Source organism: Malania oleifera, chromosome 8 (assembly GCF_029873635.1).
Source record: "Malania oleifera isolate guangnan ecotype guangnan chromosome 8, ASM2987363v1, whole genome shotgun sequence".
NCBI lineage: Eukaryota > Viridiplantae > Streptophyta > Magnoliopsida > Santalales > Ximeniaceae > Malania > Malania oleifera.
Window position 1 is genome coordinate 6,777,931 of NC_080424.1, and position 25,233 is coordinate 6,803,163.

At 36.1% G+C, this 25,233-nt stretch overlaps 1 protein-coding gene across 1 annotated transcript; it reads left to right on the top strand.

Moving 5' to 3' along the window:
- Nucleotides 1-1,785: 1,785 nt before the first annotated feature.
- On the top strand, nucleotides 1,786-24,378 carry LOC131161667 (BTB/POZ domain-containing protein At4g08455). Its single transcript, XM_058117591.1, has 2 exons — nucleotides 1,786-2,274; nucleotides 23,773-24,378. Exons 1-2 carry the CDS (start codon nucleotides 1,945-1,947, stop codon nucleotides 24,217-24,219), a joined length of 777 nt encoding a protein of 258 aa, XP_057973574.1. The 5' UTR covers nucleotides 1,786-1,944; the 3' UTR covers nucleotides 24,220-24,378.
- Nucleotides 24,379-25,233: the final 855 nt, after the last annotated feature.

Below are 25,233 nucleotides of genomic sequence, written 5' to 3' on the forward strand. Positions count from 1 at the left end.
AATTATAGTTTAACAATTTTTTACCACTTTAGACTAATTTAGATCACTTGGTATTGTCTTATTTGACAAAAAGAGAACAGAAAAAATGACGGGGCTGCCACTTGAATTTTCCTATAAGAGAGCAAAATTGTTATGGAGCACAACATTACCATTTTAGATTACTTTGGACCTAGTGCAGAATTGACAAAAACAAAAAAAAAATCATGAAAATTATAAATGTAAGGGTTTTGCCTCAATTTGTGTGTTCAAAGTCAAAATCACTATCAAACCTCTTCTTACTATTTTGAACTATTCTGAATCACTTCATGCAATCAAATTGGTGAGAAGAGAGTAGAAAAAGTTCAGAATGACTGTGGTTTTTCCTCAATTTATGTGTGAGATCAAAATCACTGTAAAAATTTCTTTTTACCATGTCTAACTGCTTCGAATCACCTAGTGCATTTATATGGTAAAAAAAGTGGCAAAACAAATTAAAATGATTGGGGTTTTGCCTCAATTTCGTGCCAAGGTTAAAATAATTGTCAGTCATCTTCTTATAATTTTGAACTACTCTAAATTACCTAGTGCACTCATATTTGACAGAAAAAGAGCAAAAAAGTCCATAGTAACAAAGGTTTTGCTTCAATTTGTGTATTTGAGGTCAAAATCGCTGTCAAACCCTTTACTATTTCGAATTATCATAGATTGCCTGGTACAATAAAAAACAACGAAAAAATAAAAACGTTAGAAAAGAAACATCAAAAAGTACAGTGGGGCTTTGACTCTTTTAGCTCCTTGGTGGAAAACTTGCCCAAGCAAAATGGGCATCGACACTAGGTTAACATTTTGAGGTCATGGTGAATATTGGAAATCAAGTAATCAAGAAAACTTTCTTAAACTTATGCATTTTCTTGCTAATCCCAATGAAATTATCAATAGGGTGTTGAAAAATGCTCAAGGAAATCTCAAGTTAATGCCCCATAAGATCTAGAAGTATGTTGTTAGTATTGCAGCCAAAGAGGTTATTTGCTCCATTATTAACTATCTTGGTGATGAACTATTTGCAATTTAATTGATCAAGCTCATGATATTTTAATAAAAAGGCAAATGGTTGTTGTTTTGCACTAGATAAAGATGAGTATGTCATTGAACACTACTTTTATTTGCATTGTTTATGTTTTATATACAACTGTTATGTCACTTAAAGCTACTATCGAGCCCCTATTTTAAGACATGGGTTGAGTTTATCCGAAGTGCATATACAAGGTCTGATGGAGCAAGTAACATAAAAGGGAGCTCAATAAATAAATGAAGGAAAATAATTTTTTATGTTCATTATTTTTCTTATCAGCTTGAATTAGCATTTGTAGCCATGGCAAAGAAAGCAAGTTGAAATTGTTGTGCATTTTAATTTGAATGCCAAATTTAACCGATATGGTTGGTGCTTCATGCAATAACCAAATATTGTTTGAGAAACTTAAGTTAGTAAAGTTACGGTAACATTGTAAAATGGAGAACTTTTAAATGGGTGTGGTTTGAATCGAGAGACCATTCTTAAATGGGTCATTGTTACTTACTTGGTTCATATTATAAAACTCTATTCACTTTGATTATTGTGTTTTATTCTATAATTAATGCGCTTAAAGTTTCTAAAATTATATTTTAGGACTATGAAAATTAGTGAATAATCTATCATTTATTGTTCTTATTCTATTTTATTAATGTAAGTTAGTCCTTGCTCCTATAATAAGGACCTATCAAAATTACTAGTACTTCTATAACTGTAACAAGGACAAGAATCTTGCCCTTTTCTTACCAATGGACCTATCCCAACTTGCATAATTCCGTGGACATATCTGATATCTTGCCCTCTCGTCCATTGCCTTCTGGTGAGTGCGGATTTCACGCATTTCTGTCTTGGCCGCCCAGTGGGCTAGTCGTTTGACCTGCAGTCCCCTACACCCTATGCGAAGGCTGAGATCAACCGAGTCGTCGGCGTCCCAAACGGAGAGCCGAAAGGCGATGTCAGAGAGAATGAGGTGTATATCCTGCCGGGAGGAGTACGGCCCGCGCGATGCTGGCACCTGCAAGGAGTGTTATGAGGAGGCCAGCGAGACGGAGGAGGAGCTCAAGCGCGAGATCGAAGAACTCAAGGCCAAAGTCGCCTTTCTCAGGTTCTGGTCTCCTCTTGATAACTCCAGATCTTCGCCTTCCTACCCGGACGTCATTTTGGTTGCCTCGGATCACGATTCCCCCCAGCACTTCCCCTCCGTCCCCGCTCACAAGGCTGTTTTGGTCAGTACACATTTGGTATCACTATTGATTTTTCATTTTTATTTTTTTAAAATTTGTTTGATCAGCCCAAATATGAGTTATATGGTTGATATTTGATCCCAATGAATATAGTATTGTGCACGAAGCAACGATTATTTCAAAATATATCTGTCTCTTCAATTTCCGCAAATGATTGGAGTGCCTGGTGGAAGATACGTTAAAATTGAACTGTCAATATTTTTCTTTTGCTCACCATGAATTGTCAATACATAGATATTGTGGATTGTTTTGAAGATTTATCCTTGTCATTTGTGGGAATAGAAAGTTCCCTCTTTGTTGGAGCTTGCAAAACACTAGTGGGGTGTCTGTCAAAGAATTTGCTTGTGTTGTTTATGCCGCATTTCTAGTAGAACGGCTGAGCCCTTTCAGGTGGTAGGCTTCGGCCAATTGAATAACATCATTAATCATTCTTTAATCTATAAAATTAGAAAAATAGCAACTCTTTGCAAAGGCGAGGCTGATGAGCATTCTACAACAAAAAATTGTATCACGGTCTAAGTATTTTACACCTTGAAGGGGTTGAGTAACACTAGCTAAAGTACTCTTATTTGACTAGTTAGCCAAAGATTATTGCGGTTTATCACAAGAACATATTCACAACAGTTAAATGTAAAGCAAGTGAAAATAGTAAGCAATTCATGAAAATAAATGACAATTAAGTAGTAAACATTGAAATGATGTATTTATTAACAACACCTCCACAAGTAACGTATCTTTAGTGAGGGAGGAAAGTAGGCTAAATACATTTAACAAATGCTAGTGAGTTATACAAAACTAATGAACTCTTACCTCCCCTAAAGAGCTTTATATGCCATTTTAACTTTGACGCTAGGAAACATCAATTTATCTAAGGAGTCATACGTCCCTTTTATACTAAGTCTTACACTTAAAATATGAAATCTATTTTTATATTAACATGATTGTAATCCATCCCATGCACATAAGATAAGTGGTCACAGACAAGCTTGGCTCATAACACATTGCCATCAAATACCGCGGAGCGATAGTTGCTCCTGGAAATTTTTGTTCATTAGGCCGAGTGTTGAATAAATCAATGAGCATTGCTTAGGATGTATTGCCTGTGATACTCTTATGTAGTAAGATTTGCAAGAATCCTTGTTGATCTTTGGGTATTTCCATGTTTAGTTTATGTTGTAGCACCGAGAATCCTAGGAATTCTACATATTTCCATAGCACCCTTAATGCACACGCATATTTTTCCCATTTAAATAGGTTGGTATCCTCATTATGGCATGACATGCATAATGGTCACAGTTTTATTTGAAAAATCCAAAAAGACTCTCATTTCTATGGTGAAGATAAAAAAAATTATTTGATGCTCGCAATCTCTCTATCTCCCCCTCTTCCTCTCCTCCTCAACCACTTCTCCTTCATCCTCATTGGGTGCATCAACAACGTACTTCATTCTCTTCATAATGTACTTATATATATATATATATATATATATCTAAGATGATACGTTAAGAGAGAATTTCTATACGAGGGAGAAGATATTTCTAAAAGAAGATATATTACTATTATTTCTAAATGCCAAAGAGAGGCCTCTAATGGGGGAGAAGTCTTGGTCATAAGTCCTGTGGGAGAGAGACGGCCATGAGTCCTTGACTCTCAGGCCCTTTTAGAGGGAATGGCTTTTAGGTTAGTCAGACCTATAGGGAAAGATCTTAGCATTGTTGTATCCCCTGAAACTTATGAGTTATGACACGAAAAAAAAGAGAGTCCAAAAAATTTAAATTAGTTAGAAACTTCTGTTAACTATAGGGGCAGCAGAGACTGAGATAAGGGGGTAAATTGCTTAAGGTATGAAGTTTATTAGTTGGAATGTGTATGGCCTATGGTATGTTAGGAAAGGGAGCTTGGTTAAGGAAGTTTAGCTACAAACTCACATGATATTGTTTTCCTACACGGAACAAAACTTGGGAAAATAGACGGCTGGTTGAGGGGAAGTGTTTGGGAGGGTAGTTTTAAGGATTGGGAGTTCCTTCCTTCTCAAGGAGCTGCTGGAGGTGTTATTATCCTGTGGGGCACTTGATCTTTCTCTTGAGTTGATAGTCTACTTATTCTTTATTTGCACTGATAGAAATTAGAGGTAGGGTTCAATGGTAGTTTTCTTCAGTCTATGGTCCTCTTATTACTGTTCTTTGGGAAGAGTTTCATGCACTGTTTGGTTTTTGTTGTCCAAAGTGGATAGTGGAGGGTGATTTTAATGTAGTAAGATTTCCAAGGGAGAAGAAAGGGGAGGTAGGTTTACCTCAAGCATGCAGAATTTTGATAGATTTGGATTATGGTTTGAGGGATATCCCCATGGACAATGCTGTTCTCTATTGGTTTGCGTGTGGAGGTTAATTGGTGGCTAGTCAACTAGAGTTTAGTAGCGAGTGGGTGGATGATTTTCCTAATCTTTCTTAGACCTCTTTATCTAGACCAGCGTCAGAGCACTTCCCCTTTTTGTTAGAATATAAGAAAGTAAAGTTTGGTCCTACCCCCTTCAAGTTTAAGAATATGTGGTTAGATCATAAGTCTTTTCACTCTCTGATTAAGAATTCTTGGGATGTCGTGTTTGTAGAGGTTGGGAGTGTTTTTAGATTACCAAAAAACTAACATTTAAAAGTAGCTTTTGAGAAAATGGAATGTGGAAGTTTTGGAGATATAGGGTTAGGAAATTTAACATCTTAGCTGAGATTGATTTGCTGGATGCAAAGTAGGTGATAAATTTTTAATAGAGATGGAAGAGGCCCATTGAAAAATGAGCTGGAGGCAAAATCCTAAATTTAAATGGGTTAGAGAGGGTGACTCTAATAGGTGACTCTAATACTGAGCTTTTCCAAAGATTGACTAATGGTATGGTGCTGAAAAATTTAGTCGAGAGAAGGACTAGTCTCTTATCATCCTAGATTGATTGTTTATGAGATCACTGATTTTTCTTTTTCTTTTTATTTTTCCAATTTATTTACAAAGGAGGTTGCGAGTAGATCAATGATTGAGGGATTGGAGGGGAGCCCTATTTCTAGTGACCAAATGACATGGATGGAAAGTCCTTTTGAGGAGATGGGAATTATGAATGTAGTGTTTGGGATGGATAATGATAACTTTGTGGGTTTAGATGGTTTTACTGTGGCCTTCTTTTAGGATTGTTGGGTTGTGATTAAGACTGGTTTAAGGTCTTTAATGAATTCTATTTTAGTGGATTCTTAGGCAAAAACATTAATTCTACTTTCATTACTTAAATGCCTAAAATGGATCAAGCTTCAAAGTTACTGATTTCGACCTATCAGTATAGTCACAAATGTTAACAAAAAATTGTTGCAAAATTGCTTGCGGATAGGTTGAATAAAGTAATAGGAGATACTATTTTTAAGGCTCAAGGTACTTTTGTTGGAGAAGATAAATTGTGCATGCTAATTTGGTGGCTAATGAAGTAGTGGAGGATATTCATAGGAGGAATAAGAAAGGGAGTTATATTCAAGTTGGATTTTGAAAAGGCATATGATAAGTTAATTGGAATTTCTTGGATAAAATCTTTGCTAACAAGGGGTTTGGGGAGAGGTGGTGGATTTGGATGAGGAGGTGTTTTTCTAATGCTTTCTACTCGGTCTTTATCAATGGGGAGCCTAAGGAGTGGTTTAGAGCTTGGAGAGTGGTTAAGCAAGGGGGATCCTTAAAAGTTATGTGAAGTGGATATGGGTGGGTAGTAGGAGGGTGGTTGCGTCTCGTCTTCAGTTTGCAAAGGATACAATTTTTTCCTTAGATGATCAAAGAGAGTCCTTTTGAATGTTCGCCTAGATCTATAGATTTTTTAGAAGGTTTTGGGTTTAAAAATAAATTTGTGTAGTAGTCAAATCTCTGCCATGCCAGTTCTTTGGATTAGCTTCCTTAGCTGGGTGTGGAATTCTTGAGTGGCCCTTTTCTTATTTAGGAATTCCCTTTTTTGGGAGGAGGGGGGGGGGGGGGTTGATCCTAGGTTTGTTGGGCTCTTAGGTCTGGTAGTGGAGAGGGTGTCCCAGTGTTTAGAGGGGTGGAAAGGTGCTTTATTCTCTCTAATGGTATATCACTCTTATGCAGGCTTGTCTTTCTAGTATACACCTTTATTCATTGTTTATTTTTTGAAATTCCTTTTGTGGTAGCTAGGAAAATTGAGGAAGTAATGAGAAATTTTCCTTTAGTCAGGGGCAGGGGAAAGGAGAGATTATTTGGTTAGTTGGGAGGATGTGTGTAGATCTAAGGTGGAGGACGATTTGGGTCTTGGGAAATTCGGTGTTGAAAAACATTGCCATATTGGGTAACTAGCTGTGGCATTTTCCTTAATGAGAATTCTCTTTGGTATAAAGTTATAAAAAGTAAATTTGGCTTTCACTATAATGGGTGGGATGCTAATAGAGGTTTAAGATGTTTTATGGAGAGTCCTTGCCCCTCGGAAAAGTATTGCACAGACTTTATCCTTTGATTATTCCTTACATTAAATATGCTGTGGGCATTGGGTCTTGGATACTTTTACGGGAAGATGTCTAACTGGGCAATTATGTGCTTTCCATCACAGTCACTCGTTTATATCATCTTTCTTTAGTGCGTACTGATGTCATTACTTTCAAATGGGCCTACTTCTTGCATTGTGACGTATTCAAAATGCGTGCTATAAGATTGGGAGAACTCCCCTAAGTAATTGGGAAAACTTAAGAAAGTAAAATTATGTGCCTTTGGCTCCTTGACCAAGGGCATCGCTCTTTTCCTTTCTGCAAAATGGATGCATGGGTTTCCAAGAGCCAAATGATAAGAAAAATCTCAGGATTTTCATTTTCGCTGGCCTCTAAATGATAGGGAGTTGGAGGAACTATGTTCTTTGTTGGTTCTTCTGGAGGGCTGCCATTTCTCATGTTCGAGTGATGATGTGGCTTGGATTCCTCAGGTTTCTATTCTTCAAAAATCTTTCTTTGAGCTTGGACAAATTTTTTTAAATCCTTTCCTCTTCATTTCATATGGAAAGCTAAAGTCCCCTCTGAGATCAAGGTGATTGGTTGCTTGGTTGTTCTTAATAGAGTTAACACCAACAAGCTGCTGTAGAGTAGGAGTTTTTTGAAGGCATTATCTCTGGATGTCTGTTTCTTCTGTTTTGATTGCTGAGAATCTGCTGCGCATCTATTTTTGCATTCCCCTCTCTCCTTGGGATTTGGAATAAGCTATTTGCAGTTTTTGGGGAGGATTGAGTTTGTCCAGATTTGGTGGGGAGATTATTACATATCCCTTTTAAAAATATTTTAATTCAACTGCTATCAATGTTCAGATTGTGAACTAATAAAAATCTAATTAATAATTTTATTATATTTTTATTTTATTTTTTTCAAATAAAATACACTTAAAAAGAAATTATATATTGTAAAGTTAATATAAATTCAAAATTATATTCATACTCATACATTAAGAATTAAGATCTTTAAATCTAAAATTTAAGGCAAACTTAATCTAACTTTTTCATATTACCAAGATAAAAACTAAACTAAGAAGCGAAGTATGCTAATTGTAGGCCATTGGAAAGAATATGATGTTTATGGAACACATGTAATAGTTGAAGTAAAAAATTTAAGAAAACTGAAGTCTTAAATTTCAATTAAAAATAAAAAACCCACAAAATCTTTAAATGAAATGAAACCAACGGTATATATTAAAAAAGAAAAAGAACCCTGTAAAATTATGCCACTCATGCGAGTCCTCGGAAGTTTGTTTCCCAAGTTGCTGGTCTTTTCTTTCCCCTCATACATTTTAAAGTAGGTATTGGGGATAAAATTTAATTTTTTGAGGAATTTGAGTTGGTGAGTCTTTGTTGGAGTTGCTGGTGCCGTGTCTGCTTAGACTTTCCGTTGATCGCAATGCACCAATTTCAACTTTTTATTCTATTGAGGGGGGCTCTCTTTCTTGGGATTTTCATTTCTTTAGAAGTCTCAATGAAAGAGATGTTGGTGAATTAACTTTTTACTGGGTGTGCTGGACTCTTTCATGCCAAATTTGTGGGGGGATACAAGGCTTTGGATTGGGGATGCTTCAGGGTCTTTCTCTTCAAAATCTCTCTTTTCCATATCTCATATTCGACTACTTTGCTTCAAACTTGCAAAGACCAATGGATTGCTGCTGTCTCCAGCTGGCTTAGTGGGAAAATTGTTAATGATCATTATGTAATCCTTGATGTTTACCACACTCCACAAAGTGTTGATGCTTTGTACCACAGGTTGGCATCCCTTTGATGCCTTGCTAATATTATTTTCTCTTTGCTGATAAAAAAAATTTCTGCAAATCCTAGCCCTTTCCTCTTACACAAAGCTGTTTGGAAAGCAAAGTTTCCTTTTAAATCTGGGCCTTCATCTGGACTTTAATTCTAAACAAGATGAACACAAATGCTATTACCAAAAAGAAGTCTAATGTGACTACTAGTCTTTTGTTCGCCCATTGTAAAGTAGCAAGATACATGTGGAACAGTTTGTTTTCGTACTTTGGCAAGGTTTGGGTGGCTTCAGCTACAATTCAGCATTTTTTCAACGTGAAGTTTTGGGATGAAGGAAAGAGAGGATATTTTGGAACTCTGTTTTTACAATCTTGTGGTCTCTTTGGCTGGAAAGGAATGCTACAATTTTTAAAGATCAAAATACTTCTCCAAGATTGCGTTGGGAGAAGGTTGTTTTTCTTGCTTCTTTTTGGGCTCATTCTTTTGGGGTTTTCGGTGGTTTTTTCTGTCTGATATTTAATGGGATAGGAAGGGAGCTTTGATGTAATTTGTATTTTTTGTGCTTTTTTCTTGGGGAATTTCTTATCCTCATTTCATTGTAATTTTGTTTTTTTTTAATGGACTTTTTTATTATCTTAAAAAAGCTGTAAAATTATGAACTTATGCAACTAAATTTTTGGGTCAGCCAAAGCTGCCTAGGTCAATCTGGGTTTCATTGTGTTTGACTGGACCTTTTTTTTTTTTTCCTGGTCAACATCCCATTTTTTAGGTTTGTAGCACTGGGGTTTTGCTGGGCCAGGCTGAGCTGAGCTGGCTTTAACAAAACCGCTATAAATTGCCTTGTAAAGCTGCTGGCCATCCTCACCATTTTGGATTAAAAAGTTGGTTAGCTTCAATAAGAATTTGGGAATACATGAATTATTGCATTGGATTCATGAAGTTTAGACTTTTTTTTTTTGGACTTTTCAAGGATCCTAGAAGACAAGTAGGTGAAGTATGTGGCATACAAATCTCCAAGTTTCTGCCTCTAGGCTATGATAGTACCTATTTCAAAAGCTCTAGAATTGTCACAAGGATTTTCGACCCCTTTGAGAATATATGAACAAGTTCATCAATTTGACATCTTGCTCTAACTTAGTAGAAACTGAAGCTTAACAAGTTGTGAGGTATGTGAATGGTCTCCTTCTAGTGAGACAAGTTTGAATTTCCCTACATACTCTTTAGAAGTTAGATACATAGGTGTATATAAGAAGGGATAGACTGTATATGTAGTTGTAGAGGGATTTATAATGAACTCAGTATATAAGCAGGTTTGTTCTTGATTCAATTTGTGTTGTGGCCATCAAAGTGACAAAAATAAAGCGACTTTCAGAGGCTTAACCTAAACCACATGTTACTGTGAATTGAGAGGGAGAAAATAACAAGTGAGAAGGAAAGAAGCACTGGGGAATCCTCATGCCAAGCCAGTCTTTGATAGCTGTCAAAAGTATAGGTATCAATTTGACAAGTTCCCAAATAGGGGTAGGGGAAGAGATTGGAGGCAGGCCAATGTTTTAGAAAGTGAACAACAATGTGACCCAAAGATTTACCTTGAGTGTGAAGATGAATGAGCATAGTTGTATATTGGTTTGAATGATGTGCGAAAGAAGGAAGGAGAATCTTATTTTTTTGTAATAGGAGATTGATGGGACCCCAAATCAAAGGAGATAAAGGACCCCTAGCACCATATCATTTTTCCCACTTGATGCAAAATCAAACATAATATTTAAAAAGTCATTTTAGATTGCAGGAGTAGAAAGAATATCATGTCCAAAGACATTGTTAGAAAATTGTGTTCGCATAGTGGGAAGCACCCGATCTTATATAAAATTGGCTGGGTTAAGGCAGTTGGCAAAATCAAAGTGAGCGAGCGATGCTTAATACTTTTTCTATTGGCAAGTGCCAAGGTGTGGTTTTGAGTGATGTTGTGGATATGGATGCATGCAACCTACTATTGGGTAGGCCTTGATAGTTCTGACTTGAATGCTACTCACGAGGGTAAGGATAATGTGTGTCCTGTTCATCCCAAGGCTACCTAAGCTAAGGAAAGTCAGAATTCTTGACCAATTCTAGTCTAGCATTCCTTGTAGATGTGAGTGAGTTGTGCTCTCGTGGTAAAGGACTAGGAGACTATCCAAGGTGAGGTTTCCACCTTCGTGCAAACTTTATTACATAAGTTCAAGGAGGTAATGCCAGATGATTTAACCTGAATTACCACCTATGTCAGAATGTAGGGTATACAACACCACATCGATCTTGTTCTTAGAGCCAGTCTTCTGGACCTACCATACAAATGTATGGGCCCACAGGAGAATACAATGTTATAGGAGATACTGGAGGACCTATTTTGTCAAGGGAAATTTTTGGAGAGCATGGACCCTGGTGTAGTGCCTGCATTGTTAACCTCAATTATGGATGGTACTTGGCGAATGTGTGTTGATAGTAGGGTGATTAGCAATATCACAACAAAATATCAACTTCCTGTTCAACCCTTGAAAGACCTATAGGATATGTTGGTTGGTTTGTTGGAGTTCACAAAATTGACCTATGGAGTCGCTATCACCAGATTTGTAGTAGGCAAGGGTACAAGTGGAAGACAATCTTCAAAACTAAGAAGAGGCTATGCAAGTGATTTGTGATGCCTTTCAGATTGTTGAAACACACTTGAGGAACCAAGTTCTTAAACCTTTGGTAATTATTATTTTGATGATATTTTCATTAATGATCAGAGTGCAGAAGGAATAAATGTGGATGACCAGAAGGTTCGTGCAATCGGATATTGCGCCCCCCCCCCCCTGCCAAAATAGTGTGCAAAGCTTCCATGGGTTTGGCAACCTTCTAGCAAAGATTTATTAGAGGCTTCAACCTACTCATAGTCCTAATTATTGGGTGTTTGAAGGCTGGTAAGTTCCAATAAGGGGGAGAGTAAGAGACTTTCATAGTGATAAAAGAAAAGTAGCTAGTTTGTGATGCTTTAACTGCGGGTGTTGGTGCCATTCTTTTTCAAAAAGACTGACCAGTGGCATTTGACAATGATAGATGTGCATCCAGGCAAAATTGCTTTGCATGTGAGTTGGAGTTCTATTCAGTTTTTAAAGCCATCAAAAAGTGGGAGCTGTGCGTATGGTGGCGTGGGAGTGAATACTCTACATTGACCACTAGAATTTGAAGTACTTCAATTGTTAGAAAATTTTGAGTAGAATGCATTCTTGTTGGGTTTCCTGCTTGCAACATATCAATTTTATTCTTAGGTGTAAGTCAAGATGGCAGAACAAAGTGGCTAATGCGCTTAGTCGACAAGCTTCCCCATTGAACATAGGAGTAGTGGGTTTTTTGATTGTTTTAAGGAATGGAATGCGGAAGATGAGGATTTTCAGGATTGGTGGCAGAACTGCCAATCCAACGTAGGATTTGTGACCTTGTTGGAAGGAATTTTGTTCTTTGGTGTTTGATTGTGCATCCCTTGGGGGTTGTTGAGGGAGTAGCTGATTTCAGAAGTACATGTTGGTGGTCTCGGTGGGTCAAAAGAAGACGGTAACCTGGAGAAGTGTTATTTCTAATCTCAGTTGAAGAGTGACATGTCCAAGTATGTCCAGAAGTGTGATTTATTAGACTTCTTTGGGTATGTAACTGTACATGCAACTGCCTATCCCATCAGGAACCTAGGAGCATATTTCCATGGTTGGGTCTTTTGCGACCTCAACAAGGTATGCACTCTGTTGTTTGTTGTGGTTGACAAATACTTGAACATGGCACATTTTATACCATGTGAGAAGGCATTAAATGCATGTCAAGCAGCCAGTTTACTCTTTGACAAGGTGGTCTGATTACATGGAGTACCCATGTCAATCACATCTGATCAAGATGGAAAGTTCCTTAGTCGCTTTTGCAGATTTTGTGGCGGTTGTTCGAAACTAACTTGAAGTATCTTTTAGTTTATTCAAACTTGATGACCAAGCTAAAGTAGTGAATAGAGTCTTGGCAATATCATTTGGTGCCTTTGTACTGCAATGGGACCATAGCCTTCCTACAACTAAGTTCCATACAATAACATGGTGAATAGGTCTACGGGGAAATGGTGCCATTTGAGATCATTTATCAAAGGGTGCCACAACATACCTTGTAATCTTGTTTGCTTCCCAGATCTTGTGGGTTGCAGGAGTGGATGTAGTTGAAAGGATAAAAAATTGGGTTAAAGCAAAGCAAAAGGTAGAATCGTCTAATGCGAATTAGAAAGAAACGCAGCCAACATTGTCATAAGAAGATCTTTAAAGAAAGAGATTTGGTGTTGGTATTTTTGCATAAAGTGCAATCCTCAATAGGTACCTATAACAAGTTAAAGTAGAAGAAGATTTGGCCTTGTTGGGTTTTACTAAAGATCAATGGCAGTGCTTGTGTGGTGGACTTGCCAAAAGATTTAGATTTCTTACTTTCAATGTTGCTGATCTCTTTACGAGTATCACGTCGTTCCTCTTTATCCAAGCTTTAACTTGAGCATAAGTTTTGCCATAGTTTTTTTATTTTTTTTAGGTGGTGGGTGCAGGTAAAGAAGTTAGTTTAGGAAACTAGGATTAGACAAGCAACTTGGAATATAGGGACACTTACGGGTAAAAGCATGGAAATTGTGGACACAATGATTGGAACAAAAATTAATATTTTCTACCTTCAAGAAACTAAGCGGGTGGGGGAGAAAGCTAGAAAAATTGATCAACTAGGATTTAAACTTTGGTACATTGGAAGAGAAAAACATAAGAATGGGCTGGGAATTATTGTAGACAAAAAATTAAATGATAGTGTTGTAGATGTAAGTAGAGTAGGACATAGAATTATAATAAAACAAGATGGTCTTAGGCCAAGAGATAATAAATATCATTAGTGCTTATGCTCTTCAAGTAGGCTTAGCAGAAAATCTTAAGAGACAATTTTGGGAAGATATGGATAGTATTATATAAGGCATATTAGGGACTGAGAAAATATTTATAGAAGCAGATTTGAATGAACATGCTGGAAGGGATAATAAAGGTTATGAGAGAATACATGGGGGATATGGTTATGGAGACAAAAATGAGACTGGGGAGATGATCTTAGACTCTGCTGTGTCATATGATTTAATTACAATGAATACTTGTTTTAAGAAGAGAGAAGAACGCTTAATAACCTTTAAAAGTGGAAAAAATAAAATTCAAATAGTTTTTTTCTTAACTAAGAGGGTAGATCGTTTATCATACAAGGATTGTAATGTTATCTTGGGTGAAAGCTTAACCACGCAACATAGAGGCTTAGTGTTAGATATATGTATTAAAAAATGGAAGATAAAGGATAAAATAAACCAGTGTAAGAGAATTAGGTGGTGGAACCTAAAGGGAGAAAATATTATAAAATTTAAAGATAAAATACAAATACTCTTTGGAGTAGGATAGCTAGCTTTATTAAAAAGATGGCAAAAGAGATTTTAGGCGAATCAAGGGGAAAATTCTCAAATAACAAAAAAAGTTGGTGGTGGGATAAATATCTCCAAAAAACAGTAAAGGCAAAAAGAATTTTGTATAAAATGTGGCAAAAATGTAGAAACATGGATAACTTTGAAAAGTATAAAGAGGCGAGAAAAGATGCAATAAAGGCCATTAGTGAAGCAAGACATAGATAATTTAATAATTTGTGTGATAGATTAGATACGAAAGAAGGGAAAAGAGGTATATTTAAACTTGTTAGGGCTAAATGAAGAAAGAGTAAGGACTTAGGTAATGTAAAATGTATAAAAAGTGAGGATGTTGTTTTGGTTAATAAGACATAAATGAAAGATGGTGAAGTTACTTTAGTAAGTTGTTTAATGCAAACCAAATAAGAGGCCTAAACTTAGAATTGAAAAATGAATAAAGGACTAAAACTATGAGATTTTTTCAAATTGGAGTTAACGAAGTTAAATTTGCACTAAAAAAATGAAAAATAGAAAATTTATAGGACCGGATAACATCCCAATTGAAGTTTGGAAATGCTTGGATGATAATGGAATTATATGGTGAACTAATTTATTTAATACAATTATAAAACCTAATAAAATGCCAGATGAGTGGAGGAAAAACACTTTAATACGTATATACAAAAATAAAGGAGAAATTAAAAATTGTAATAACTATTGTGGAATTTAACTTATGAGTTATACAGTGAAACTGTGGGAAAGGGTGGTTGAATAATGATTAAGGCTTGAAATGAAAGTCTCTGAAAATCAATTTGGTTTTATGCCTGGGAGATCCACTACAGAAGCTATATATCTTTTAAGAAGATTAATGGAAAAATTTAGGGAAAAGAAGAGATACTTGCACATGGTATTTATTAACTTAGAGAAAGCATATGATAGGAACCCGGAAAGTTCCATGGTGGGTTTTAGAAAAAAATGATGTATTGTGCATGTAGTAGGTATGCTAATGTCATTAAGGATTAAGGATATGTATGATTCAGTAATGACTAGTGTAAGGACTATAGATGGAGAGACTAGAGAATTTCCAATCACAATAGGTGTACATCAAAGATCTGCTCTGAGGCCTTACCCTTTTGCTTTAGTAATGGATCAATTGACTAAGAGTATCCAAAATGAGGTTCCATGGTGGATGTTATTTGCAAATGATATTGTATTAATTGATGAAACTAGGAGCGGTGTAGAGGCTAAGTTAGAATTATGGAGAGAAGTTTTGGAATCTAGCTGCTTAAAGATAAGTAAAAATAAGACAAAATATATGAAATTAATTTCAGTAATGGTAGGAGGAATATTGGAGACAAATTTAAACTTGATGATTATGAAATAAATAGCATTTGAAGATTTCGATACTTTGGATCTATTATGCAAGTTGAAGGAAGAAATTGAAGAGGATGTAACGCATAAAGTTAAAGCAGGTTGGGTAAAATGGAGAAGTGCTTCAAGTATGCTTTGTGATTGTAGAATACCCTTAAAATTAAAAGGGAAGTTTTATAAAATGGCTATAAGACGAACTATGCTATATGGATTAGAATGTTGAGCGGCGAAGAAACTGAATATCCAAAAAGTAAAAATTGCTGAGATGAGAATTCTTAGATGGATGAGTGATATAACATTGAAAGTCAAATTAAGAAATGAACATATTCGTAGTAAGTTAGGTGTAACTTTTGTAGAAGATGAGAGAAGGGAGGGATGACTTAAATGGTTGGGCACTTGCAAGGTAGGCCACATGGTGCGCTAGTGAGGAAGAGCGAGTTAGTTACTGTGAGGGATAGTAGAAGGGGACATAAAATAACTTGGAATGAGATAGTGAGTAAGGATTTAATAATTCTAAATTTTTCAAAAGAAATGGTCCATAATAACATAAATTAACGGAAAAAGATTCATGTAGCCAATCCCACCTAGTGGGACTTAAGGCTTGGTTTTGTTGTTGGTTGGGGTTGGGGGGCCAATGTAGAATAGTATTGATATCTTGAAGGCCTAGTTTTAGGTTATTCTTGTTTTAATTTTACATTTTATTCTTATTTTGTTTCATTTCATTTTGGGATCTTATGAGTTGACTAGAAGGTTTAATTTTAATATTTCATCCATGGTTTTAAATTGCGGTAGCGGGTAGTGTAATGTAACGGTAACGGGTGTAACAGGAAGCGGGAGTAGTGGATGTTACATAACGGGAAGCAAGTGTAACGGCCGTGAATTTTTTTGAAGCACACACAACCTTGTGCATATTAGCGTACTTGCATGTTTTAAGCTTTTGACCCTTCTTAGAAAGAGTTTAAGCGTATTTTGGAACCTTTAGTTCGAGTAACTAAGTTATTTGGTAAGGGCAACAAGTTTACATTTGTTTTAAACCATCATTGATAGAAAATTTATGTGTGTGTCTATATTTATACTTCTCATTGTTCTTATTGTTGATAAATTTTTATGTGGGCTAAATTAATTAATAAAACAAATTTCATTATACACTCCATTAATCTATTAGACACATAAGACATACAAATAATACAAATATAAAAGAGCTAGAAAAGAAAGAAAGTTGAAGTTGAAAAATATAGAACATAAATATCACATTACTAATATTATCAAAATAAAATATTTTCCCAACAAGTTAGTATTTTCAAATTGTTAATTAATGCATCTCTTGTGAGTATTTAAAGAAATAGTAAATTTTGTATCATTGTCATCCTCATTATAATATTTTCCCCCTCTCGAGTCTCGCCACATGGTATATTGAGAATGATTTATGAAAGAGAGGGAAAAAGTGAGAAGAAAAAGTAAAAAATAAAATAAACTTTTTTGGTGTAACAGTCCTGTAGCAGTTATGTAATGGTTGCGGTCTGTAACAGCCGCTACAGCCGTAATTTTTCTTCCCACTGATTTTTGTGGTAACGGTATCGGTAACCCAAAAAACCATTACGTAACGGCGTTACGTAATGGTCGCGGCCGTTATTTAAAACCATGATTTCATTAGCTGTCCAGAAGATTTAATTTTAGGCATAACTCTAAGCTTAATTTTATTCTATTAAATTTATGCTTAGTTTTTGTGTTTTGAGGGCTATAAGTGAGCTTCTCCACACCATTTTGGATTAAAAAGTTAAAGTTTTTCCTTGTATCCTTTTTCACAGGAAACCATAATTGATCTATGATATGACTGATTGCTTCAGCATTAATCTACTAAGCATGCTATGCTTACCTTATGCCATAAATTTTATATATGGCATGATGTAGGATGGGAAGCAGCTATTTGGATGGATGATTTTGACCCAATTAGGAGGCCTCTGTCAAAGAACAGGGCGAATGATTTATTGGGTCCGAAACCCAAATGTGCTTAGTTATTTAGTTGTTTAAGTATGTATGTCTAGTTTGCTTGTATTAGGATTATTTATGTTGGGGGCTTGTTTGTAGTAATTGTGTATTCTAGGGGTGTGTTTGTAATATTATGTAGTTTTAGTGGTATGTGTGTAATTTTATATGTTTAGAGGCTTTCTTATAAATAGTTTGTGAAAGCCATGATGTGAGGAGCTGTTGATGAATTTGAATTGAAGTGAAAGCGAGTTCCCCCCTGGTATCTCCTCTCTCCTCCCTTCCCCTTCCTCCTATTCTAATTTCTACATGGCTGCAAAACCTTGATGCTGACCCTGCATAATTTGGTATCGGAGAGCAAACTTCGATCTCCATTCTTCCATTTCAGTCCATCCATTCTTCCTCACTTTTCTCCTCTTCTCTTCCTCTTCTTCCTTTTCTTCTTCTCTTCGTCTTTCCTTTTCTTCCTCTGTCCTGTAACTTCTTCCTCCCTCTCTGCTGCCTGCTTCTTCTTTCCTCTCGCTGCTGCTTCTTACCTCTCATCTTGTTCTCTGGTATTCTTCTTTTTCTTCTTCTTCTTCTTTTTCTTCTTCTATTATCTCCAGTAATCTCTCCTTCTCTGTTACTCTCTCATCTTAGTTTCTATTCGGAAATTTCAGTGTTAAAAAAAAAGGAAAAAACTGAAAAGCAGTTCTGCAGTTTCTGAACTTTTCATAAAATTCAATCTGTGCCCCCATTTCTTCAAACTCCACCTTCCAGCCACCATCCTGCAACACCACCCATACAACCAAAAACAGAAACCCCCGGAATCCTTCATTTCAAAATTTCATCACCAGCCAGCTGTGAAGCCTCACGCTCCACCTGAAATTCTCCAGCTGCTGCCCCCTCCAAAAGCCACCATTTCTGGAGTTTTTCTTGACACACCACCACCACCATTCGACTCAACACCCTTCGATCTACCACTCACCAGAAAATCATTGCTGGAAAGTTGCCGCCGGTGACTCACGCACCGGTGACTGCGAGTGGGATTCTGCTGGACTCCCCTCTTGTTGCCAGAATTGCGAGAAATTGGTTCCCAGCATCGAGAAATTGGTGCTCTCATGATATTATTTTTGCAGCATCATATTTTGGTTCCTAACTTGAAATTGTGTGAGCAAGCGTGATAATTTGGCATGAAACCCTAGAAATTGCCTCTGCCAGCATCAAAAGTCAGGTTTTATTGCTGCTATTTGTAAGTTTTGCTTGTGGATTTGTTTCATTTTTGCTTGATACTCGAGATTAAAGGTGGCTTGAAGATTATTCTTAAATAATTGAAAGTGAAGTTTGTGATTTGCTTCATAGAAGTGCATCATGGTGATTGGTGACCAATATTGAATTGTCTGCAAAGGTTGAGTTGTTATCTAGTTGGGTACAAAATATGGAAAATGCTTTGGAGACTATTACCAGTGCTTTGATTAGGCTAACAACCGAAGTTGCAGCCTTAGGCTAAAGGCCCATGGAATTTCCTATCAAATAAGATGGTGGAATAGCTGCTGCTCCTCATGCTTTTGATTTGTGTGAAGGCCAAAATAATCATTTGAGTGAGGGAATTAAACTAGAAGTCTTAAGATTTTAATGGTAATGGTTCTCTTCATGAATTTGATGAGTGGGTGTATTCTTTGGAGTACCATTTCCGATGGCATGACATGAATGAAGCTAGAAAGTTGTACTTTGCTGAGTCAGAATTGAAGGGAACTGCTTGAATTTGGTGGATTAAACAAAGGGAAATCTTTAAAAGAAGGAGATTTGGTGAGATTACAACGTGGGATGAGATGAGCAAGCTATGCAGGAGCAATTTGTGCCTCCCAATTATTAGCAGCATGTTTATCTCAGCTCTTTGATTCAAAGCAAGAAGAAAAGACTGATGGAGTACACTAGCAGATTCTATCATTTGGCTACTTGTGCCGATATAGAATGGAAAGAGGACGTTTACGATAGCTTTGACAGAAAAGGGTTGAAGCCAGCTATTGCCTCCAAACTTGCTGCATGTCATCTTATCACAGTTAGGGATGCAGCATAGGTTGCCACTCAAATTGAGGAGGACATGCAATGCAATCCTCCTAGAGCTACATCAGCCCTTCGGTTTAAGAAGATTACTAGTGGAGTGGTATGAGAGAAGACAGTTGTGCAATCGGGTAAAGGTGTTCAGACTAATACCTCTTGGAAGACTCCTGAGCATTCTAGAACAACTTCTAAGAGCCAACCATCACTCAAATGCTTTAAATATCAAGGTTTTGGACATCGAGCTGCACAATGTCCTAACCAATTCATGGCTTTTGCCGAAAAGGAAGGAGAAGATGACGATCAAGTAGTTGAAGCTGAAACAAAAATTCCAAGTCACTTGGATGATGATGACAATTTGAGAACCTGATTAGTGCTTCGACATATACTTTCTTCCCAGAAGGTTAAAGAGACAAGAGGATTGGAGGTGGGACCAACATATTTCAAACTCAAGTCATATGCCAAAAACAGCTTTGTACTTTGGTTATTGATCCTGGTAGTTGCACAAATGTAGTTTCTGAGGAAGCTTTGAAGAAGTTAAATTTGGAAGTTGAGCCTCATCCCGAACCATACAAAATTGCTTGGGTGAATAATACCAATATGAAGGTCCATGATCACTGCTTACTTACCTTTAAGATTAGTTCCATTATGGAGACAATGCAATGTGATATCCTTCCTCTCAAAATTTGTCACATTCTTTTGGGCCGACCTTGGTTATTTGATAGAAAGGTGACACATGATGGATATGAGAATTCTTATTCCTTCTCCATTGATAAAAAGAGGTATAAGTTAATGCCATCACTCATTCTTCCACTCACCAAGTTGAAGTGTACTGCTGGTTCCTTTTTATGAAACGAGATGACTCTATTCATGGTGATGGACTCCTTGGTTCTTTCCCCAACTCGATGGAGTCAAGTTCTTTTTGAAAGGAGGGAATAAATGATGCAGGGGCAGCATCAAGGTTCTGCAGCCATAGAGAAATTAGAAGAGGAGGGTGGGGAAGGGCGAAGAGAGGAGACACTAGGGGGCAACTCACGTTCACTTCAATTCAAATTCATCAACAACTCCTTACATCATGGCTTTCGCACACTATAAGAAAGCCTCCAAACATATGAAATTACACACATACCCTTAAAACTACATTACATTACAAACATACCCCTAAAATACAATTAAATAAGCTCCCGACATAAATAATCCTAATACAAGCGAACTGCACACACATACTTAAATAACTAAATAACTAGGCACATTTGGGTTTTGGACCCAATAAACCATTCACCCTATTCTTTGACATAGTCTCTTCTTGTCCTACATCATGGCATTACACCATCTTCTTCGTTATGCATTCTTTTTGTATCCAACCCCCTTCTTTTGGTAGCTTGAGTAGAGATAGATGGAAAGCATTATATATGTTGTGTGCATGCACACCTATGCATGTGCACGTGCATGGGAATTGATAAATGGTACACGAGTATATATTTAACTTCTACATGGGAAAATTATTTATGCATCAGTGCTTTTGGTAATGAAATTTGCTTTCTTGCTATTGGGTCTCCTGCAGCATTTGTTGTTCTTTGAGATTGAAGGGTTCTTCTCTTTTTAAATGCTTGATTGACAAGTGATTGGTTGGATGATATTACACCAAAAAATCCTGATTCTATATGCAATTGCAAATTGTTAGGATTGGAGTAGGATCAGTAGGATCAATGGGATTGGTAGGATCATGGTGGGATCGGAAGATTGTACAGCTTGTAAATGAATTGTACAGCTTAGTAAGTGATTTGTTTATCTAATATTAACAAAATTACTTGTAGAGAGCCCACACTACGCAGCAGATCACAAAAAAATAAAAATAAAAATGCAAGGTAAGAATAATTTAATAAATTTATGCTCCCAAGAGCAAACAATTAAAACCATTGACAAAAACATTTTAGCTATTGCAATGGTTATTCACTTGCATTTTGACAAACACATCATGCACAAATTCAACATGCAAAGGCTGATTGGCACTCCAGTCCCATAATTGGCACCCCAGCTCTTTAATACCCATAAGCAACTGCCTCAAACAAAATGATTCAAACTAATGCAGTTGCTAAACTTGCTATATTCATTGATGCATTTTCACAAATACATCACATGCACACAAAGCCCTGTTTTTTGTGTGGACATTCACAAACGCATGTGGAAAGGAAAAACACAACATTGACTTCATCTAGGAATTCTCTCAAAACGCATTATGACTTCATTTGGGCATTTTCCCAAACATCACTAAAGCACTAAACTGCTCAAGAATAAGGCAGCAACAATGGGCACAGAGAGTTCAACTCCAAAAACAATAACTGGTTTATGTAGCCTAAATGTACAATAATTAGAAAACAAATTTCAAAATTAGCATATGAAAGTAAATAATAACAGAGAAACAAAAGTCTAGATGCTAACAGTGCCTGCAATATAAAAGATAACATGAAGTAGGAATTAACCACTAATCCATTGCTTTTGAATAGGAAATGATTTCAAAATTTCAATATTTCTAAACAATAACTGCATATTGACTAAATTATATGAAAATGGGAAGGATGATTATATTGGAAGTACTTTAGCATTGGAAACTGCCAATGGTGGGTTCATTGTTTTGGCAAGTCCAACTTTTTAGAAAGAATTAGGAGTCATTGTGGAGCAGCGAATTAAGATAAGAAAAAAGGATTGAGCCATGCGTGGTTAGATATGTAGAAGAGCAATAGCCATGGAAGTAGTCTTGTACTGGAGTGGCCATGCAATGAAGAAATTTAATTCAACTACTTGAAATGGGAAGGAAAATTGCAGAGATCAGCAATGGCTTTAGGAAAGGGGAGACAAACAGGTAAATTGAGAAACTTGAAAATATTGGTAGATGGAATTATATAGGAACATTTATTTGTGAAATTAAAGATGAGAAAACATAGAGATTTTTAGGAAATTGATGCTTGGAATTTTAAAGATTTTTAGAAAATAAATATTTATAAATTTTAGGAATCTACAAGCTGTAGGAATAATTTTAAACATAAATTTAGAGAAGGGGAGAACATAATTTTTATATCAAGGTAGGAGAAGATGAGTCGTCGATGAAGTCGTGAAGGGGAACAGCAAGAGTCGGGGAGAAGAGGCATTGTCTCGGTAGGAGCACACTGGCTTGGAGATGGAAGCAGCTTCCAAAAAAGAAAAATAGTAATAATAAAGAAATGCTGCAAAGACTACACAGCAACAGAAAGGCAAATTAGTAAAGATAATAATAAAAAAGAAAAAGAAAACGCTCCACTTATACCACCCGCATAATTGACACCTGGTGCAACCCAGCCCAACTTTAAAGAGGTATATAGATGAACTCAAAAAAATCCATTTTTAGATTTGTGTTCATTAAGTGGTTTACACCTTAGACATCAATATATAGGTTGAGGATATATGTAGATATTTAGTGCACTAATTTTTTAGATTTGATGGTTATAGTGATGGGCTTGATGAAGTCATTCCTGGTGATCTCTGTAATATTGATGAACCAAATACTTGTTTAAATGTTCAAACTAATTTTAATGAGCTGGCTTGATATTTAGGCTTTTGTTATTTGTTTGCTAACTTTAAAATATGTTTTAGATGCTTATGTGCATATTTTTTTGACAAATTTGTGTTAAAATTATGTTTTTTTCTCACTTTTTCTCTGAGTGTATTCCTTTTTTCATTATAAGATGATTTGATTATGAATGCAACAATTTGATCTCTTAATGTCCTCATGTCATGGGGGCTTTACCTTACAAGCTTTTTTACTTGTTATTTTCCTTGTCTTGAATAGTTATTAGACAATTTTTTAGGGTTTATAATATTTAAATTTATGAAAAATAGCATACAATGATATTAGAAACTTGCGATGCTCACTTGATCTTGCCAACCCTCTCAGCGACCAAATGTAGGATCTTTAATTCAACAATCATGCTAGAAAAATATTTTTGCTGGTTGATGTTGCAATGTGGAAGCAGCTTCACAGAAATCTTAGGAAAGAACTGCTGTACTTAAACTGTGGAGTAAACTCGTTGTTCTTTTGCAATGTATGTGTGTGTGTGTGTGTTTTTTTCTTTTTTCTCAAATAATTTTTTAGAATTATGATATTATGAGGCTTTCTGTTGTCAACTTTTGTTGACTGGACAAATTTGCTCATGCTTTGTCTTGCTGAACGGTCCTTGAACAAAAATGGGCTTGTTTGATTATATGTTGTGGCATACGAATTCTGATTATCAATGCCAACTGTCTCTTGTATAGTGTTTGTACCATGAGTGTTAGGTTGTCCTCTCGTCATTACTGATTTCCCTCAGTTTCTTCAATCATTTAAATTTATATTTAGGTAAGTCGTTCACCAGTTTTCAAAGCAATGCTTGAAAATGAAATGGAGGAAAGTCTGAGTGGTAGAATCAAGATTAGCGATGTTTCATATGATGCTCTTCGAATGTTCATCAACTACTTGTACACGGCTGAGGCCTGCCTGGATGAGCAAATGGCCTGTGATCTCATTGTATTGGCAGAGAAATATCAAGTGAAGCACCTCAAAGCCTATTGTGAGAATTTCATGGTATCGAAATTGAACTGGGATAATTCAGTAATGAGCTTTGCATTTGCACACCAGCACAATGCCAAGCACCTGCTTGATGCTGCTTTGTCACTGATTATGGAAAACATGGAGAAGCTAACCAAGCGGGAAGAGTATACAGAGCTTGTGGAAAGGGATCCTCGGCTTCTTGTTGAAATATATGAAGCTTATCTCTCCAAACAGGTTAATACCGCTGCCCCATAATTCTTCCCTGAATCCATAATTGGCAAGTCTAGCTTCTCCCTTTTCCTCTATTTTTTGGTTATGCTGATAAAGTCTGGATGTAAATGAACTCTATTTTAGTTTTATTTTTGTAATTTTAAATATTTTTGGCATTTCTGAAAATGGCCTAACTTCTCTCTCTCTCTCTCTGTTTTTGGTTCATACCCATTTTCAGTTGATAGAAACTGGACCTGACTAGCAGTTAAACCACTGAAGGGAGGGCAGACAATTTTGTGTTTCGTTTTTCTCCTATATAATTGCTTAAAAGGGTTATGTTCTTTCAAAAACTAGTCAATAAATAAAGTTTTCATACAAGGGGCTATTAAAAAATTGATAAATTTATAAATAAGTATACCCATTTGTCGTTTTTGTTGTTATTGTGCTACAAATAGATAAACAAATGAATAAATATATATGCTTATTATTATTTGGCTTGTTTGGTTAAAGGAATCTTTGATAAATTCCGGAAATTCTTAATGTTCACATTTGGTTCATTTCGAAAATCATGCATGGTTGACATCTGAGGAATCCTCATACAGAATTATAAACCTTCAAGTCCTTTATAAAACAATGGCATTAGAGGATGTTAATTCTGCGAAAAGAATGTCCATAGGATTCTTAGGTACATGATTGTGCAAACTAAATGCCCGGAGACTAATTAGGAGAAGTGTAATATTTGTTCACGTGCCATTGTGCCATAGGAATTCGCTTTAGATTGGTAGTTTATTATTGTTTTTTTATTGGTCAATTGGAGGTTTATACTGGATTAGCCGTGTAGGCAACGCAGAAAGATAACTCATTTTTTCATTTCATATTCTCTCTTATCCTTTTCAAAATTCAAAGCTTGAACCTTTAAACCAGAAAATTTTAAAGCTTAAACAACTAAAGTTTCTCCTACAAGACCATTTGTGTGTTTTTTTTTTTTTCAAAATAGCTTTAAACAAAAAAAATTTCAAGCTTAAACCCCTAAGTTTCCCCTACAAGACTACTGCTAAA